General features: G+C 38.9%; 1 protein-coding gene and 1 long non-coding RNA gene across 4 annotated transcripts in view; one reads left to right on the forward strand and one right to left on the reverse strand.

Annotated features, from left to right (window-relative positions):
* FBXW7 (F-box and WD repeat domain containing 7) overlaps nt 1–20,698 on the reverse strand; it is a 181,400-nt gene that overhangs the window by 5,155 nt on the left and 155,547 nt on the right. For all 3 annotated transcript variants that reach the window (XM_042049561.1, XM_042049559.1, XM_042049562.1), the window contains 6 exons: nt 14,795–14,929; nt 10,410–10,533; nt 8,434–8,570; nt 6,688–6,801; nt 3,471–3,652; nt 2,187–2,412 (listed from right to left, as the gene is read on the reverse strand). In XM_042049561.1, the coding sequence (XP_041905495.1) occupies nt 2,187–2,412; nt 3,471–3,652; nt 6,688–6,801; nt 8,434–8,570; nt 10,410–10,533; nt 14,795–14,929 (918 nt within the window). The remainder of the gene's footprint in view (nt 1–2,186; nt 2,413–3,470; nt 3,653–6,687; nt 6,802–8,433; nt 8,571–10,409; nt 10,534–14,794; nt 14,930–20,698) is intronic.
* LOC121674836 lies at nt 471–3,474 on the forward strand. Its single transcript, XR_006019868.1, has 3 exons — nt 471–585; nt 1,336–1,455; nt 2,884–3,474. It is a non-coding gene; the product is annotated as an uncharacterized LOC121674836 (long non-coding RNA).

Here is a 20,698-nt window from a genome sequence, read left to right on the forward strand (position 1 = left end):
TCCACTATCTGGAGCCGCTGCTTTTTATAAGACCCGCAGAAAATTAGTATCTGAGATCTCTGCAGTCAGACATGGTTGAGCATGGCACCTAGATTCAAAAGAATGGAGAGTGACTGGCACACAGACTGCTTATCTGCTGCATGCACTGCATTCCTGGTGAAAATACACTAAAAAAGACCCTCTGGTATCTGAATGGAAGGCATAAAAAATAACTTTTCACTTCTAGCAAGCATTGATAAGACTTTGACTGGACCTGGTTTGGGTCCCCTGCTTTCAAAAGAGGATGGGAAATAATCTGTCTTCAGATAAACAGACAAGGAATGCCAAGTAGCCCAAAAGACTTGGGAACACTAGAGAATATTTTTCTATCCTAAAAAGAACTAAACCTGACTGATGTGACAAATTTTGAATTCCTTTCCCCCTTTCCCGCAAACTAATCGTATTCCATGTTCATACAGTATTCAGAAAGAGAGCTCTAAGGCTGGGCATCAAGACAAATTGACAGTGCTGCAGTGAAACAGACAATGATTTGGATCAGTGAGTTATCCATGAACCTTGAGAATCTGTGGATTACTTCAAAGGCAGGTAAGAGAGTAAGAAAACGCAACAAGTTCAGTGGTCTTCAACTGCTGCACATAAGGATCTCTGGAAAATATTAGGTCTACACATGGGGAAACATTATGATATAACAGAACCTGCCATGGAGCAGGGATAGGGAGGACTGGCTTTTTTCATCTCATTCTTCTATTTGTGGAAGTTCTGCTGTTTGGGGCTACTTCAGGCTGAAGGGCAGGAGACACCATGCAATTTTAAAGAATCTTTCTGTTCCAAACCTGTAAACACCTGTAGCCTCTAGCTTGCCCTCCCTGATCCCCTTCCCACTTGTTTCAGAACATATCAATGTGTAACATAACCCAATTCTTTGATCCATTATTACTACAGTATCAGAGCAAGACATAAATATTCGTACGCCAAAACAAGAGCCACCGGTGAAGATAAGGTAGAATAACTTAAACTGCCCCATGTGAAATACAATCCTCAGAATATTTTTGAGAGAGCAGTAGGTAGTACACCATTTTTAACTTACTTGCTGCTTGTCTAGAGAACACTCCTCAGCATATGAATGTAAGAGAAGGGCTGGAGTTTTTGATAAATTTTGCTACATATTTTTCGGAAAGGAAACCAATTAGAAACTTTGTTCATATTTAATATATTATGGTGAGATATGAAATACTTTACGAAAAATGTCTCTAGCACTGAGCCACAAACCAGAGCAGTTACATGCTGAATGCCATTTCCCAATTTTGAACTGTCTTTGTTGATTTCTTTTTCAAGTCCTGCCAGATTGTGGTGTGAACAGGCACAAGCATGAAATTAATTTCTTTCGCTTTTCAATGCCTGGAAGTGATGCTTTGACTCTATGAATGAACAAGATGATGTTTTGGGTTAGTAGAGGTAAGAAGACCCAAGACATGAGGTCTGTGTGTATCTTCACCAGCTTTGTGGGTGACTGGTGGGCAATAGAGAGATGCCACACAGTAGCACCATAATAACCTGCACCTACATTAACATGTTGCTGTTGAAAAAGCCTCACAGTTGTATATCTGGCCTGTACTCAGAGAAGAGGAAGTAAAAAGCTAGAGATTTACATAGGATCATTAAAATTTTAGATTCAGCCTTACTGTGAATTATAGTTTGGAATTGGAAGATGGGACTAGAAAATGAGGATAAACAGATCTCCATAAATCAGAACATTAATCCAATAGGGTTTTTGGCACATTGTCAATTGCTATATTCTCTGATTTATTTAAAACAGTAAGTTTGGAATTTCTTGGGGAAGGCAAAAACATAGCTCCAAAATACATGCAAGATTAAAAAAAAAGAAAATTCTGAACCAAACAACCCATTAATCCACAAAACAATGTAACTTGATAGTGTAGAGATTTGGGCTTTATTGTACTGGGTCCTTTATAAAAAATGCTACTCAAAAAAAAATTTCAGTTTCTAACTTAAGACAACATATACCTAATGTAACAAAATGAAAAAGGGGTTTATCACAGATGCCTCTGTATTCCTGTGGTCTGTATAATTCTGTACTAGGTACCCACAACTTAATAAACAAGGTGAAATAAACTGACTTTAAATGTTACTTAAGGAAACTAAAGCAGCAGATAAAAATCACATACCTGTAACGAGTAGACTCTGTTAGTATGCCCTTGCAGTGTGTGCAGACAGGTCTCTGTCTCTGGATCCCACACTTTGACCATAAAATCATATGCACCACTTACAACCCTTCTGCCATCATATTGAACGCACCGAACTGCAGCGACGTGGCCCATCAGAACGTGTAAACACTGGCCCGTCTCTATGTCCCACACTCTCAGCGTAGCGTCTCGAGACCCACTGACCACTCTGCAGGAATGAGAAAACCCCTCTTGTACTTAGCAATGGACGTAAAAATACTACAACAATTTGGCTAAACTTGGCTACGAGTGGGTTCTGAGTTTTAATTTGGGACGTTAGATGGCATTGGTGTGCCAGCCGCCAAAGTGCTGGCTTGGTGTGATGTTTGATTAGGGTCTCAAATGACTGGGGTGCTCTTCTTCCTTGCTCTACTCACCTCCTCAGGATCTATTTGATACAATTAGCAATCAGTATTTTAAAAGCCACTTCATTCCTGACCAGCAAAACAATGCCATAAGAAATTCTGTGGACTGTTGTATCTACCTATGAAAGCTTAGGAACATGGTGAGCTCCAGCCAGTGCTATGGGCTTTCTGTTTTAATAACTGAGCTAACTAATTGTAACAAATAAACAAAGATCTTTAGAAATTTCACTTTTCGTAAAGTAACAGTTGTTCTGCTTGATTTTTTTTTTTTCCAGTTTATACTTCTATAAGCTTTTTTCGGCAATAACAGAAATGAAATGGAGTGAACAATAATGGAATTTATATAGAAAAACCTCATCATTCCTCAAAAAAGAAGAAATGCAACCAACAGTCCCTGTCAACAGCTCCATACCACAGTCAAATAACAGCTCTGCCAATGTTTGTTGAATCAAGACATGATTTACTGTTGCAAAAATTGTTATAATCAGTTAAAATTTAAATAAAATACCGCAGTGACAATACTTAAAAGGTTATTTAGTAAAATGAGTAAAAGTTTGTAGCACTGACAAAAGAAGAAATTATTCAGTGTGGGAGACTGGATCACGATGTAACAAAGAATTAGCTTTGCAATAACGCAGACTGTGACTTTTTGAAGTACATGACTCAAGTTTCAGTTCTTCATTTAGTATTCTTATGCTTCTGCTTCTATTAATCATCTCCTCCCTTATGTTGGTTTATGTTTTGCCTGGTTTGTGTTTCACTCAGTGCTGGATGGGGTCCCCAGGTTTCAGGAGCACTTTCTGTGAGCACAAGAGTGTAAAAGAAGGCCAGGCTGTGGCTGTAGCTCTGTGCAAAGCCTCACCTTTTCTCATGGAGATGCATGCAGCGCACGGTGGAGGTGTGTCCATACAAGGTGTGGATGCATTCCCCGGTCTCAGCATTCCAGACTTTCAACGTTCTGTCTGTAGAGCCACTGATGATGATATTGTCCCTCATCTGTGATGACCACACTCCGCCTGTATGTCCAACCAGTGTTCTCAAACACTGAAAAGGAACATTTTCCTTAGTTACCCTTTCGACAGAGGGGAATGGAAACTTTAACATAAAGCAGTCTTGGAGGTAACAGCCGGCTCTCATAGCAAGAGCCAGAAGACCCCTGGAGACTTCTTCCTGATTGAACAAAAAAACTCCCCTTTTTAAAAGATACTCATCAAATTTCTCTCAATTGTTGGTACTTCAACTATAAAGAATTTTTCTTGTAATCTTTCCCTTTACAAACTAAGCTGTCTTTCCAAATTTCTCAATACAAGGACATGTTTTGCAGCCTTGAGTCATTTCCCTGGCACTTCCCCGAGTCACTGCAGGATTTCCAATAGCTTTTTGAAGTGTACTAGAAGTGGAAAGAGCACACACTTGGTAGTTTTATCACCAATCTATAAACCATATATTTTTGTTGTATTTTTCTGTTTGTTTATCCAAGAAACACTGCACTCTGTAAGCCACAGCTACAGCATCACTCCTGAAAAATCATGTTTCAGACCTTCTTCAGACTTTACTGTTGCCCAGGAGAGAATCCCACACTACGTAAGCACAGCCTCCCTTCTTTGATCCCAAACGTACAACATGATTTCTCACCATGTACAGACAGTGTTTGCTCACACCTTCTTCTATAAAACCCCTGTCGGCCCAGAACAATGGCTTGTCTCTGTCTCCCAGCCTGTTTTCCTTACAAGTAATGACTATATATGCTTTCCCACCAGGCAGCAATAAATGCTAATTAGCACAGACAAGGAAAGATCCTTGCAAGACTCCTCTAGAAACATACTCCATGAAGATTCTGCATTTACTTTAACAACATGATCTCTATAATTACCCATTTTCTAACCCATTTAAATATGTGCCATGTTGATTTTTGCATTGTTCTATTTTCTTCAGTCCTGTCGTGGGGATACAGTCTTTCAGTGCACACAGCCATCTACTTCTGCACTATTATTTTTATCAGTCAAACCTGTAACTGCACGAGAAAAGAGGTCAAGGCAGTTTGAGGATCTCTTTTGCTGTAATCTAATGCTAAGTGGCATTAATTGCTGTGGCCTTCCTTTAACTGTTAGTTGACTCCTCTTGACGCAGTCCAGTATTTTTTATCTGAGATAATGTATCCTAAATACCCAGTCTTTCATTGATGCATTTTAGCTTTCTAACTGTCCTGTCCTGGCTCTTCTCCTTGTGATCATACCTTTTGAAAATGCACTAATTTTAAGCCAAAGGTTACTTTAGAAAAAAAACTAAAAAACAAAAACCATCAAATACAGATTATCTTGATCAACTCTAATAAGAAAAACCATAACTTTGGTAGTTGTTAACATGTGAGTTTCTGCTGAAATGTTTTATTATCACTGCATGCTGTATTTTTATCACATGAATTTTATTCCAAAGTATTTTTTCTGCATCAGTGACAGTATAGTAATTCCTGTTGTTAATATCCTGCTCTTCCTAGCATCCTTGAAAATGGCTTGCTTTTTTGTTGTACATAGATTTTCTGTTCTTTAACAATTTTTAAACCAATCTTCTGCAATTACTGGCTCCTAGCTTAATTCACTGCTATCAAATCCATCTTTTTCAGTTCAAGGCCAATGTTCACTTCTACAGTTCTCTTTTTTCTTATTTCATTCAATGTGCTCATATTTTAAGAAATCATCGTGTTAAAGCAGTAAGAACACAGAATCCTTATTTTGGGCTTTACATCTGTCAAGGGAATTACTTAATCATGTTCATTTGCACAAACCAACCTTTAGGGTTTCTTTATTTTATTAATTCTTCAGCATCAATAAGCATGAGGGCTGATACAGCATGCTCCCATCTTTCAGACACAATTTCTGGTTCTCTTAAAGGTTTGGGGTAAATGGTCACACTAGGTTTTGTAATTACTTCCAAAAAATTACTGAGCAGTAATTGTTAAGTCATGCCACTGTGCTCAATTTTATATATTTAAGGGAACGTTTGCTTTTGGGAGTGTGGTATGTACAAAGGAAGTATTTTTCATTTGTGTTTAGGTTGCCCTTTTCAATTAAAATAGATGTAAATTTCATTATGGGATCCTTCATTAGACAGTTTGTTGTAGAGAAGCCAACAGCAGCAGGGTGAGGGTGCCTATGGCTCTTAATTTTATTCTTACCCACAGCAGGATTAACAATCCCTTCAAGGATCTTCTGGGCATGCAGTGACAAATGCTGAATACATCCAGCTTCAACATTATGAAGCAGATATGTTTTACATCTTAAACATGCTATCCTCAGCAGCTGTCCTGTTGTTTTCTATACCATTAAAACCAAGCTAAGTGCACACAATACCAGTTTAAAAGGAAAAAGTACTGTTTCCTCAAGGCCTTTTCGACATCCTTGGTCAGCCAGTCATCTCAAAAAAAAACCTGTGGGCTGAGTAGCTGTGATGTTCTAACATGACTGAAATGTTCAGTACTGTCTTTTTGATTGCACATATTGTTTTGCTTCTCTAAGCCAGAATTAAATTATTGAAGCTTATTAAATTCCTGCCTGAGCTGGATCTAATTTAATAGGAAATATTTAAACCTAAAGCAACTTAATTTTTTTTTTTTTTTGTGGCTCAGCAATATAGTAGCTTGGAAAGAAAAACAAACTCTGTACTTGAAATCTGAGCCAGTAAAATGAACACTCCATTTCAAAAACTTGAAAACAATAGAAAGAATGCTAGAAGACAAGTGAGAAAGGGAGATCCAGAGGGGTAAAAGCAGCCTAAGTTAAGCTTTAAGGAAGATAAAGTAATGTTTCTGTCCAAAATCTTTAAAATCCATGTCACAAATGACTCCACAAGAATAGCAGAATTGCCAAGAGAACAAGGATATATGCCAGTGGTAACATGAGCAGCATTGCAATTTCACATCAAGGTGACTTTTTTGAACTGGAGGAATTTCTGTGTGGGAAAAGGCAACCCACATGTTTATCTGGTACATCTTCCAAGATGGCACAGCAGCATTTTTGCTGTGCCAGTGCTCTCTGCCTGTGGCTCATTTCCCAAGGAATCAAGCGGAGCAGCCACCTCACCTTGCCTGTCACCGCTGACCACACTTTGAGCGTGTTGTCGTCGGAGCCGCTCACGATGCGGTTCCCGCAGAACTGCAGGCACGTGATCACGTGGTCATCGTGGCCCTTGAGCACCTGGCAACCAAGAACACAAAGCAACAGTCACAATTTAATGCAGGAGATTAGAGAGAAGCAGGAGAAACAAAGTGCTCTTCTGATTCATAAATTACAAAGTGCTAGAGTTGCTTCAGTAATAATAAGGCCCCTTAATCCCGTGTGTCAAGTCCAATTTACCACCAGCTGGGACCAAAGAAGGTGTTTTCCTCCTTCCATGGAGTGATGCTGCATTGCTTAGCAGGCACACTACAGTTACTGCAAGCCTCCTAACAGCACCAGGAAAAATCACTAACAAAAGTGGGCTGAATTAGTAACTGGACATTGCTCAATTCCTCTGCAGTTACTCCATCTCTTTATTTTTCAGTTGAGTTACTGCTACCTTTTGGTTCAATCTTGAATAAAAAGGATGGGCTGATTGTTTGCTGAGTATTTGTATTTCAGTGGTCAACGCTGACTACATCTATTTTTTTTCCCTTACCAGCCAAGCATTGTATTGTGTTAAATGCCAGGCAGCACCAAAGTCAAAAACTAGAAAACCATTAACTCAATTAAATACAAACAAAAGCACCAATTTCATGTGCTGGGAATGTGGACTGGAATGTTGCTTTATAGAGGTGGGATTGTCAATGCTTGATTTTGGAAAAACTGTAATTCTGTATACAGCAAAAAAAAAATCCTTAGCAGAATACATAGGATGAAGAATTTTTTATTTAGGATATCCAAACACTTTCCAAGATGTTCATTGAAATGAAATGGCATTTGGATAATGCCAGAGGCTGTAATTTTAATAATAATTCCAAGGTAACTTGATGTGGCATATCAAGGCAAGAAATACAGAACCGTTGCCAGAGATGTACATAAGTCACGGCCAAATAAACAGCAGGATACAGCCATAGGTTTTCCATGGGTATTCTTTTGTTCTTATTTTATTTTGTTGTTTTTAATTAAGAAAGCAGGTAAATCGCCTTAAAACCTTAAAAAGCCATGAGTATGGGTTTTCTTCACATTTCTGGCTGCTTGTTCATTATCAGGTTTGATTAGAGAGTTGCTATTTTTATTTACAAAAGGTTTGAAATATTGCTTCATATCTTCATATTGGAAAGGATGTAGTGATAAATATAAACGTCATTAAAATAATTTTAACATTCAGAAAACCCCCCCAAAATCCTAACACAGAATGAAGTTATTGTCTTGTGCTGCTCAATTTAGAAGAATACATTTAAAAATAAAGCATGAATTGATCACAGAACAGTTGTGGAGTATTTTTATGTTGCAACATGACCCAGCTCTACCAATACATACATATACACTTATAGATATACAATATATGTGTCTGTATGTTTAAATATAAGTATTTCCAATCAAGTCTCTGCAATTATCTGTCTCAAAGAGACTGGCATATTTATAAGAATTCATTAAATTGTACAGAAATTATTAGAAGAGCAGTGAAAGAATTCTGCAGTATGGATCATAACACATTCCCAATATGGGGGTCAGATTATAATTTAAAGCGAAAATACAAATTATTTTTTCTGGAGCAATTCACTGCTTTTTGTGCATGGATAGACTTGTTTGTCCAAAGGAAAGAACCCAAGCCACGAGCTGATCCTGCTTTGTTCACGGCCCCGTGCACAGAGCTCAGAACCTCACCTTGGGCGATTTCAGCTCTCCTCGCCGCCAGTTGGTATCAATCCTGTGCTGTCTGATGTAGGCGCTTTTCCACGGACTGTGTATAAAGCCTGGTTTTATTACTTTCCTCCTTTTGATATGTAATGGTTCATCAATCCCTAAAATGGAATTTTAAAAATGGGGGGGAGGGGAAGAGATGAGGCCACCCCACAAAAACCACTTTCCCTCCCAAACCTTTACTGTGACCCCTGACATTAAAATACCGCAGAAATGTAACAACCGCCTGCATGCCAACATTTGTGTGTCAGTGACACCACCCTGCTCCTCCGAGATTTATACTCTGTCTGTCCTTGTCAGTTCAGCATAATCATTACCATAATCATGACTGAGAATGCTCTAGTTCATCTTGCCTTGCTGGCAACCTCCTAGCTTGAGTTTGGATCCCCCCTTCTGAGGCAATGCAGCAGAATATTGCCTTTTACAAATGGGTATTGTCCAAAAACCTCCTTAACCACTCCTATACTTATTCAGGAACAGTTCAGGAAGTCAACCTTTCTGTCAGTGGTTCTCCACTCTGGTCACCCATCTTTAAGTTCACTGTGACTCCTGGTATTAGTGAGCTTTTAATTACTTTCTTGATCTGAAAGGCTCAGTGCTTTTGGTATTGTCCTCTCTTGGCTGGAATTTAAGTATAGCTATGCCCTTTCTGACTTGACACTTAAGCAGCAGTGCTTTGTTTTAGCCTTGCTACTACAGATACAGCTTTTTATACAATTCTCTCACCCTGCTCTCTTTTCTATGCAGCTCCTCTCTCCACTGCATTTCATTACTGGCAGGAGTCTTGTCTCTTACCAGTATGTGGATTTCACTCTTCTGACTTTAGCCCCATCTCTGCCTTCAAGTCTTGAATTAAGGGCTCCTTCATGTTACTGAGCAGCTCAATGAGGCTAAGCAGGCTGCAATACTGGTCTGCTTGCCTGTGCTCTCCTACCTGGATGTATTTATTCTTACTTGTAAACTCACAAATGTAAGCTCATTCCCCTCTCAACCTTCTCCTTTTTTCTCACTCTGTCCTTTTAATGCATTTTCACTGAAATTTTTAAGAGGAGAATCTTTAGAGAAGATCCAGGAGGTTAGACACCTGCTTTCCATCACAAAAGAAAACAAATTAGTTTAGGTGCCCTTACAAATAGCCAGCTACAATTGACATTGTCATGTTTTTTGAAGCCTTTGCATCAACCTCTCACAAGTCTTTGTCTCCATACTCCAAGGCAGTCTGGACAGGGTCCTGTGTCCAAGACAATACTGCTCTGGGATCACATGTATGTGGTCTTACCCCCCCAAAGAGACTCCTTGTTCCTATAATTCTCCTTAAAAATAAAAGCTTACGCTCTTCATGTGCACAAATACTTTCATGTGAGCCTTTTTTTGCCTATTCATATCAGTGCTGGACCACCATATCTTCTTGAATTGGCATGAGCAGGATAATATCCATGTGGCTAACGGACTGTGTGTCCCTCTCCAAGCAATCCTTTTAGCTCCTTCTCCCACTACCGCATGCCATCTCTGTGTTAATTATCCTACAAGTGATGTGAAATTACAGCAGCCCTTCTACCAACCACTGAAACAGTTTTTCCTCCATGTTACAAACTGCCAGACTATACTCCTATCATTTTTACATCTCAGCTGTTATTTCTTTTGGTTGCATTTTGAATAAACATAATCCTCAAAAAGCAAACCCAACTGTATTCTAAAACCATGCAACTGGTATACTTTATAAATAAGATACTCAAGCCTAAACTCTAGCACTCCATGGATTATTTCTATTTCCTGCTTTCAACAGAGATACATACCATGTAGCCCAAAGCATAACTAGCACTAAATCTAAAGTCACATGAATTGCCTTCGTAAAACTTTAAGCTTATTATGTAAATGAACTGCACTTTTTATGACAGCAACACTTCGACCATTACATCCATCATTTTGCTCAGCCTTACCCTCCTCTTTGCATTTCTCTCTCCAGAGAAGATTATCTTCAGCCAGAATTCTCCAGTAACGGCATGTCTGGGCTGCCTGCAGAAGGTCCCTGGGTTCCAGGAATGACAGCACATACAGTGCCAGCTGTAAAAAATAAGAAGAAAGTGTATTTTCTGCACTGCTTTTGAAGAGAAAAGTGAAACAACTCCATTTACTATCACACATCAGGGGCTGAAATACAGAAAATTGGAACGATAAATTATTAAACAATCTCTGAAACTTAAGAGACTCCAGTTTATTCCTGTGGGCATGTGGAAATGTAACAATCATCTTAAGTAACTAAATCCTTACAGATCATATCACAAAACGATTCTTGCATTTGCAAGAAAATAGATGTCAGCTGAAAAACTTATTACATTTTTTAAAAATGTAATCCACATTACTTCGAATCATTAGAATTATTACCAAAGTAATTATGTCTATGTTCTTCTAGCTAACAATTACACCAAAAGTTATTTTGAGAGTTGAACTAAGAAGTACAGTGCTCGCCATGTGAGCAAATAGGGATGTGCATTGTGATGGGTAACATCACTCAGAAAGCCCAAATATAGAAAAGTAAATGCTACGTTCACCAGGGCTCAGAAACACTCTGCAGCCGTAGGGAAGGCAGTACAGGTATCGCTCATTTTCTGTTCAGAATGCAAACACACTCCTGGGTGGAGTTACAAGGAGCTTTATGGACTGGGATGCAGTAGGATCAAGATATGTAACTTGAGTACAGTGTGCTATCAAAACCACATAGCAAATCCTAATGAGCCTCAGAAAGTAAATACGAGATGAGCTTTCCATGTGACAAACTAAAGTTGGGAAAATTCAGACCTTGTCTGACTGAGCTAAGCCATATAGCTTAGCCCCACAATAAAGCCCCCAAAATCTCCACCTATATCTTCAGATGTACTGAAGGCTTAAATAGAGACATGTAAAACACAATCCAAAACACAAGGACAGCTATCATTAAGGGCTTCTACTTGACAGCAACAATGCAACTCCGTAGGCATGGAAAATAAGTGTAAGATGCAGGGAAGTCACAGGAAATGCACAGAGTCCCAAAAAACTCTGCAGAAAGAACAGTATTGATAAACAGTGATGCAGAGAACTACTAACGTGCTCACACACTGGGGTCTTTGTCAGTAACTAACAGGATGCAGAAGCTGTCAAGGAAATCAGATCTTCCACTTTTACTTCTGCTTGCCGTGTATTTTGTTTAGGACTTTCAATTTAATTTTTAGCTGAAGTTATGAGATAGGTAGATAGATAGACATAAACAGAATCTGCCCTTCAAAGCAGCAAAGACTGAAATTTACTGAGGAAGTCATAACTGCAGGCTGTTGGCCTCAGGAGATTTTTGACCTTATTTTGTGAGAAATATTTACTTATTTACTGTTTTTTATTAATCTAGACAAGCCAGTGACTGAGCAGGAAATAAATAATCAGCATGTCACGACTGTTTGCATTTTGGTGGCACACACACCTTGTTTTCAAGTCATCACCTGCAGCTCACAGGGAGCACACAGGACTCCACATTTGATGGACCTGTGCCTTAAATGATGTGTTAGATCCTGTAGGCACCCCAGGCCACAAATCTGAAGAATTTTCTTCTGTCCTCACTCAGGCAGTCAGCATTTGGGATCTGCTGTAAGGCTCTCTATTACAGGAGCAACAAGTCCTTTTAGACTTTCTGTCTTAATTCCTGGCACGTGAAATTACTGAAGAAGTGTTGTTTCCTAGCACACATCACATAGACCTGCATGTGGCAAAACTCAAACATGACACAGATCCTTTCCATTTTTTGCTGAATGTTCCTCAGTTGATAGCAGTTTGTTTAAATATTACTTGTCCTATATATACAGACACAGACATTTGCTAAGCTGGTGTTAATTAAACCTATGAGCCAAATGATTCTAAACCAGGTTAAATATGGATAACATTTATTTTAGATTACATTTATCTAAATAGTCATCAATGGTCAACACAGCCTGCAGCTGACTTTAAGATTAGTAGTGGATAAAAGATGACATCCCTTTGTCTCAGCTCATGGATCTAGTTATAAGAAAATTCCAGGTAGCAAAGATCTGACCTTTGCCTGAACTGGATTTAGGACTACTCTCTTGCAGTGTTAATAGCACCCAATAGTAAGTGGTCTCTTGCCTTTTTCTTCATTTACACACACAGAACCAACAAAATTTCTATGGCTGATTTCAGCAAAACTCTTCATCTATTGGTTTCTTGACCTCATTTTCATAAATAATTCAAATAATTATTTCTAAAGTCCCAGCAAGAAAACAGGAGTATTTATTTCATATTAATTGTTTGACTGCATGTTTTCTTGGGAGGAAAGCAAACATTTCTTTGGTTATTTGGCTATTAAATTACTATCTTTGCATATCAGAAAATGGTTTTGAAGCAAAGCCCTCCTGTCCACATCATCTTCTTGTTCTGGTTTGGTAATAAAATCAGTGCACTGCATCCAACAGCACTGGAGATAAGTACAGATGTTAACGTGGAGTGACAACCCAAGGGAGCATGTTTTCACAGGATGCTGGCTCCTCTAGGGAAGCCTCTTCACGGAATTACTGACCCCGACAACTCACTCGTGCCCCCACAGCTCAGTGCGTCACCCCCCGTGCAGCCAGCACTCAGCAGCTGGGGACAGCACTGCTGGGGACATCTGGGTGAGGGAAGAGCAGAGGAGATGGTGGAGTCAGCTCAGTGGCTTTTTTTAACTCGGGTAATTTTGGTGACAGTGACTCGGGGTTAGGAAGCAAAAATTATTCAAGCCAACTCCACTGGTGAAGTCAGCCTGTCATGAAGCTAAGCATTGCAATATTCTGGTTCAAGAGGCAGGAAACCCACTAGAAATAAACAAATTAAACATCAGTAGTTTACAATGGAGTCAAGAAATCTAAGTGAGGAAGTTTTACTGCTAAGTACTGTATCTTTTCTGAGAAGAAATTGTGAAAACTGAAATTATAGCATGATCTTTAGTTACAGTAAGTAACTAGATCACTGGTTGTACTTGAATGAGTATTGCCACAAAACCATGCAAAGAGAAATTGTCTTTGAGTTCCTGTTATCAATTCTCTATTAAATTTCCAGACTGAATAGATGCAGAAGTGGCAAAGTATCTTCTGTCTCTTCCAAATATAAAGTCTTTGTTGCCTTCCTCTGCCTCTGATGCTTTGGGCAGCTTCTCTAGAAACAGGGCAACCATGCAGAGGTGCTGCTGAACTCTTCTCCTCCCCCAGTGTCCTTTCCACTCCCTGAGAAGGTTGCTGCAGAAAGTGCTTCCCTAAATACTAATCTCATGTCCTGTGTACTAAGTTAATACTTGCTTCATAAATTGATTCCAACCCTTATAAATGCCAGCCAGCAAGGGAAGGCTGGGACACTTCCAGACTTGTGAAGATATGACAGTGTATTAAAGGAAAGAAGGGTTTTGTACAACTAAGTATTCGAAAATAGGATATATGCCAGAAAAGATGTCAAAGAACAGAGACATGAAACAGTCTTCAGGTAATAAAACCATGTCAAAGATAGCAACCAAATACAAACACCGGAATAACTTAAGAGAACTTGCTTTGCAAAGTGTTAGAAACTGAGACTTACCTCCCTAAAATCAATCAAGATGAGAACTACTATTTATAAGCCAACTAAAATACATTTATTCAATAACTGCAGCAAACTGGCTTTATAACCCTGGATATCCACCCTCACATTCAGGTTGTGATGACATCACAAATTACTCTTGTGTGGACCGAAATCTAAATCTCAGTTTCTCTTTAACTGGATACAACATGATCTGATTTTCAGTGAAGGATTTACTGTAAGGTGTCTGCTTAATTACAGTGTGGCTTTATTCTTAATAAGGAGTGCTTTTCTGGGTTTACTTTTGGTCTATTTGGTAGAGATTTTAGGGTTCCGTTTGTCTAAAATAAATTCAAAAATAACATTAACAAAACACTCACCATGCAGAGCATTAAAAATAATGCTTACACTAACAGAATAATGTGCAGAGAGGTCTTACATCCAGAGGAAATTTTTGTGTGTGTGTGCCCTAACAGAATTAGCTCTCAAAAAAAAAAAGCACAATTGGCCCAATTAAGATACAGAGATATTTTTAGAGCTATTGGGATTTTGTTTAAAGGGGCCATCTGTATTTCCAAGTATCTCAATGCTATCAAGAGATAGAGGTATGTCAATCTGAAATTACAGTAGCCATGTTATGGCAGTGTTCCAAACGGTGAACCTCTAACACGAGCTTACATCACTACAAAATTAGCACAGAAGTTTTCTAAAGATGGCAGCCAATGCACTGCAGGATCCAGTATTATCCCATAATTCTCACCTCTTTTGGGAGCAAGGAAATGAAGTCTCTTTGAAACTGGGGCTCTATCACTTGCATCATGTGTTTTACTTGGGTTGGTTCACAACTATCGATGAGCTCATCTAAAGCAAGTAACTTCTCTGGTCCGCTCCAGCTCTGCAAGGGAAGAAGAAGAAAGAAACAGTGAGCTTAGTTTAACAAACTGGTTTGGTTTATATCAGTAAGTGCCATTGCTGTGCCAATAAGGCAAATGAAGTTTCCTCACCGAACTATATACAAGCTTATAAAACGGCAGGAGATAAATGCTCATGCTAATGACACAAAAATGAGGAGTTAATCAACACAAAATATTCAAAATTACTACACTAATTCATAAGCTAAGAAAGGATTTGTTATACGCACACATTCAGATTGGCAATTAAATAGATAATAATATTTAGTAATAATAATTAAATTAATTAAGCTTCTTTTGAAGTTGATGAAATCTACACACACGTTACAGACAACGGAGGGGTTGCAATAGAATGAACTCCCTTTCCCTATTGTGCATTCAAGTGAGATGATAGCTTTTAACCTTCATGTTTCATCTGGTAGACCAAAATATTGAAATGAGAGGAAAGGAAAGTAAAAAACTTTCTCCAAAAGTACATTAGCTTACTGTCTGCTTATTACTACAGTATGTCCCTAAGTGACAATGTTGTAATTTCAGAATCCTGGCTATACACCAATGCAGATTTTGTAAGTATCAATTTACACTTGAATAAACAGGGAATTTTGATTGGTAATTTTCTTACTCCACATTTTTACTAACGGGCACTATAAAATTTGAAGATTTTAATACCGCACTCAATTGGGAGCATAGCAGATTAGGAGCATCATTTGTAGAAAAAAAAAAATAACTTAATATACTGCAGATCCAAAAATCATGTCTTAAACTCATCTGTGCTCATCAAAGAGCTTTGATTTGTTATGTGAAAACAATTTAAAAAAAAAATTACAGGAAAAAACAACAGCCACTGCTAGCTGATTTAGCAACAGAATTAGAGCACAAATAAAGCCTTAGAGAGAAAATGACACATCACAGCTTTTGAGAGCAGATTCACGTTCCTATTCTCAAATGTCTTCTAGAGTAACATTTACAAGTAAATTAGCATATACAAATGATATTACAGTTGCGGCAAGAGGCTAACTGAAATAAAAAAAAAAAAGGCAAGATACATGGCAGATTAATATAGAAATCTTAATTGTAAGGTAGCTCAGGACCTTTACTAATGCTCTAAATTTCAGTTCCCTGGATTTGACTCTGACAATTCACTCCAGTCTCCACAATACTACAATGTTTGTGTACTGTGCAGTTTCTGCAGAACAATGAGGCAAGTGAAGAAGAAGGTGGAATTTCTGAAAGTGAATGCAAAGCCAAATAAACACCCAGCTTTACTCAAGGTAGAAAGATCACTGTGTTGCATCATTTCTCCCTAATTAAAACATCAAAATAACCAAATGTCAGTAGAAGTATCATTTACCCAAACAATGGCCCAGGAGACTTTCAGGTGACCCGAGTCCCTCAGGGCAGTGGAGGCAGCTCCGAGCTGAGTGAGCACCCTCCCATGGGACTGCTTGTGGGAGCAGCCATGCACAGCAGCTGCCTCACCCCACTGCCACACTTTCACCCTGCAGCAAATGTGCACCAGGTACTGGACAGCCTGCCCTAATGGAGGAGGAAGTTCCTGACCTGAGCCTTTCCACACACCATGTGGTAAAATTGGTAAATGGTTTAAGCTGGCAAGAAAACATTCCCCATCCACCTGTGTGCACATAGAGTGTCACACAGGAGATGAGGGTTTCCATGTCTCATACCCAATACCTTAGAATATCAAAAAGAAACAAGAATTTCTCAGCCAAAGTTGCAGCAGTGCTGTTGTAAACGGCATTTATTATAAATTTCTTTCAATAGAAACATTTGCATCACAGAGCAGATCTTCATAAATCATGCACTGAAGAACTGTTTATCTCACCAACTTTCCAACTGCTGTTTGTTTCATTAACCCACAGCTTAGCTGGTGTTAGGTACAAACGTGTGCAGTCTTTAATCTCATCTGTCAGCCGTGTTTGAATTTAGGAGAATTAAAAAGAGGGAAAGTAATACCTGTGCTACTTCCTCATAATAAAAACTTCCAAGGTCAGTCTACTCTCAATTTATAAGCAGCTACATTTACTAGAACAACTCTACCTGATGAGCACGGTTTGCTGTTGTGGCAAATGTTGCTAGCAGTTACCAAAATGTTATTGATTAATAATGTCACTGTATGCTATCTTAATCTGTAACTCTCTTACACTTAGTTGGGTTTTAAAACTTAATACAGATCTGGACAGAAAAGGGAAAAGATTCAAGAATGGGAAAGAGTTGTTAATGACTAAAAGCAGCACCCTCTTTTATCTGTCCATCATCATTAGGGGATGGATACAGGCAGCTTCCTACGGATCTTTTTAAGCAATCAACTGCTACAAAATGTTGTCTCTAGGACATTGTCCCCTCAGTTTTTCACTTAAGCAAACAAACCTCCAGCTACAGTTGGTAAGAGGTCTCTGAGGGAAATGTCTGGCATGGAAAATTGGGAGGAAGCTTTGCCAGATGAACACAACTGTTTGCATTAACGAAGACAAGACTAGCAAATTCTGTTTCTGGGCCCTGTAGCTTGATCCATTTGCAAGAAAACTGCATGTAGCTCATTAGGCAGAAAGGATAAGGAGTAACTTGGTGGCTTTGATGAGAAACAACAGTGAGCAAATGTTGCAGAAGAGAAAGAAAAAGTAACCAAACAGTTTGCAAAGTTTCAAACCTTGCAGATAACCAGAGACTTTTGAGACAGGTGGCATTGTGACCAGACACCTTGGATTTCTACCACCCAATTACCTTTCAAATTGAAGAACCTTGGAAATAAGATACTTTATCTTTAAAATGTTTTTGCTTAATTGTCTTCCTGTGCTCTCTTTGTCTTCAAAACTGAAATTTAATTTTAATGTAAAATTAAACGAAAGCTTTTATTATGGGCAGAGGTCCCCCTAGAAAAGGTAACTCCAGGATTCATTCGCATAGCCCTTGGGAAGCCAGCAGAGCTGACTGACACTGCTCTTTTAATGACTTCAGAATCCTAAAGAAACATACACACTCTTTCCTCCCATTCCTCAGGGAGGTGTTGATTTGTCAGTCAAGGTCTTTTGGCTTTTCATACCATTTCCTCATCCAGTAAAGCAGCTGCTGCAACGATGGCACTTCCTACCTGAGAACTATCCCTTCTTTTCCCCCTTCACTACTGTGTGCAAATGTCATCCCTTTCTTACAATCAATATAAACATCTTTGCTGCTTCTACAACTTCCACCTCATACCTTCTGTCTAACCTGCCACCTGTTTTTTTATCATCTGTTTCTGCACCTCTCCTCTTCCATGACCTGCACTTTTCTATTGCTCAGCTATCATCTGCTACCTTCAATTTGTACAATTACAGCTTGTAGCAATTATATCCTTTTGCGATAATAGCTATATTAAGGACAATCTATTTTAAAGGGTTTAACTTCAAGGTACTGTTCTCCATTACTAAGTTCTGTTAATGAAGGTCTGTCATTACTGAGACCTGCAGAAGGGCTCTTCTTGGAGCCTGCTTCTGTCCAGCCCTTGGATCAGTTATCAAAAATCCTGCCATCCCCCACCTCAAGGGTATCTCAGTCTGGACAAAAATAGCACATAAGCACTGAAAGAAACACCATCTACATCAGCAAGTAGCTTGTCACATCAGGAGGGATTCAGGAGCAGCTGGTGCTGAAGTCCCCTCATTAACCCATATCAGAGTCCCAGTTCCCAGTGTGGTCCCCTGAACATTTGCAGCACGTGTGATAGACCTTGTCTAGAGGAGCTGTGACTGGTTCAGACCCTACATCCCTGCTAGAGGTTGGATAACGTAGCTTCTCCTGAAACCAGTTGAATTTGTATGTAACAAATCTGCCACGAGAGCCAAACCAGTGGGAAATAAGCAGGGAAGGGCAGGAGACCTGCTGCAAGTCTGCACTCCTCCTCTGAAACAAACCAGTAATGGTGACACAGCCAAGAGGGGGCATGAAGCTGGAGTGCAGATCTCTCCAAAGCTGCATGTAGTGGTTGCACAGAAACGCCAGCCCCTGACCTAGTCCCACCACAAGACACAGAGCAGAAAATGCTGCAATGCTGGTTATGATAAAATCTTTACTGCCTGCTTCACATAAGAGTTGGACTACCCAGTACATGTATTCATTCCTGAGCATCTCTGGAAAAATAAGAAATGGAGAATGGTAAGTAATTTGAATTTAGGTGGCTAAGCCAATTATTTATGTAAAAAAAAGAACAGTACTCTCGCCAGCCAGATATGGCAAAAGCATTTTGGACACTATCTAAACTGCTGTGAAAAAAATGCTTCCAATTTTAGGTAAAATGATAGCATTCACTAGTTATTCAAAGTGATTGCCTATATTAGTGTGTATGGACACATACACAAAATCAGTTTTCCATGAAAATTCCATTTCTTAACAAATTATTTAAATGAAAAAAACCAACACCCTACATATATGAAGTAGGAAGAATGGAGAGCTTAGTAATTTATAAAGCAAATACCAGCTCTGACTGAACTTAGCATCCAGCTGACTTTTTTTTTTCCTTACGGCAAGCAATTTGGTGACTTAAAACTTCTTGTAAAGGAAGAAATTTTGTAAAGATACACTGGGGCACTGGGTTTTAAAAACTCTAAGAGTGGAATTTAAAAAGACCTGAAGTCAAGAGCCACTGCAAAGCAGATAAAACAAACAGGCCTTTAAGAAATTAACTGGTTTGAATCTAATAAAATGCCTTTCTACTCTTTTTTCCAGACTTCACTGAAATCCATATACAACTTTATTTTTAAAGGGAAAGTGGAACTACACAACTGTTTCTCCCTTCTGCATTATTTTGTTACTTTCAAAATAATAGGCTTAGATCAACTATAAAACATAACAACAGGAAGTTCACATAAAAAGTAAAGTTAAAAAAACCCTTATAGATCTTCTTAAGTTTTCTTAATGTTTGCAGAGTGGTCTTGATTTTATCTGAAAAGATAACACAGGAGAAGGACTGAAGGCCAACATACAGGTGAGAGTCCTCTAAACAACTCAGTATCACTGGTCACTGCCAGCTTCTGTGCCAAAGAACGGTTTTACCTGAAACAGTACATATGTCCCCCTAACATGCCTTTAGAGATTTAGCTTTAAAATTAATTGGAAGTATATTTTTATATAAGATAAGAGTGCTATTAAGCTGGCCTAGCAAGTGCACAGTACAAGAAGAAAGCTCTCTCATTCCTATTTCTCTACAGGAAAAACTTTGTATTGCAAGAATGATGCTGCATGTGCCATTTAATCCTGCCCTTTGGGCAGAGCTACCTCCCCTATGAATGTGCTTTTATCATTTGGCTGTTTAGGACTTGCCCCTTTCATGAAACTCATGTGAAAAATAAGCACATAGAAAACGAGGAGGCAAGCAGATGTAACACTGGGATAGAACCACATGACTCTGAAAGCTTTTCATTCTAAAGTAATGGACTCCCTTTTGTGAATACAATAAAAACTACTAGTGACAGATGTGATCAATAAGTGCTGCTCAATGATCTCCAGTTAGGAGAGAGAGGCCTCCCTCTCTCTCCCAATAGTATAGATCAACATTCAGGCATTTAGTGCTGCAACTAAGTATTTTGACAAGTTGAAAGTATCTAAACATATAAGTATTAAAATACGTTCTCTGCATTACACACTGCACACATTTGTCTACATAGGCAAAATTTTCATGGGCTTGCAGACTACTATCCTAACCAAACAGCTGATAGCATTGCTCTTCCTGTCATGTGTGTCTGCACCACTGTCTCAAA

Source organism: Corvus kubaryi, unplaced genomic scaffold, assembly GCF_017639235.1.
Source record: "Corvus kubaryi isolate FWS band 111438036 unplaced genomic scaffold, C.kubaryi_AGA036_p1.0 71, whole genome shotgun sequence".
Lineage (NCBI taxonomy): Eukaryota > Metazoa > Chordata > Aves > Passeriformes > Corvidae > Corvus > Corvus kubaryi.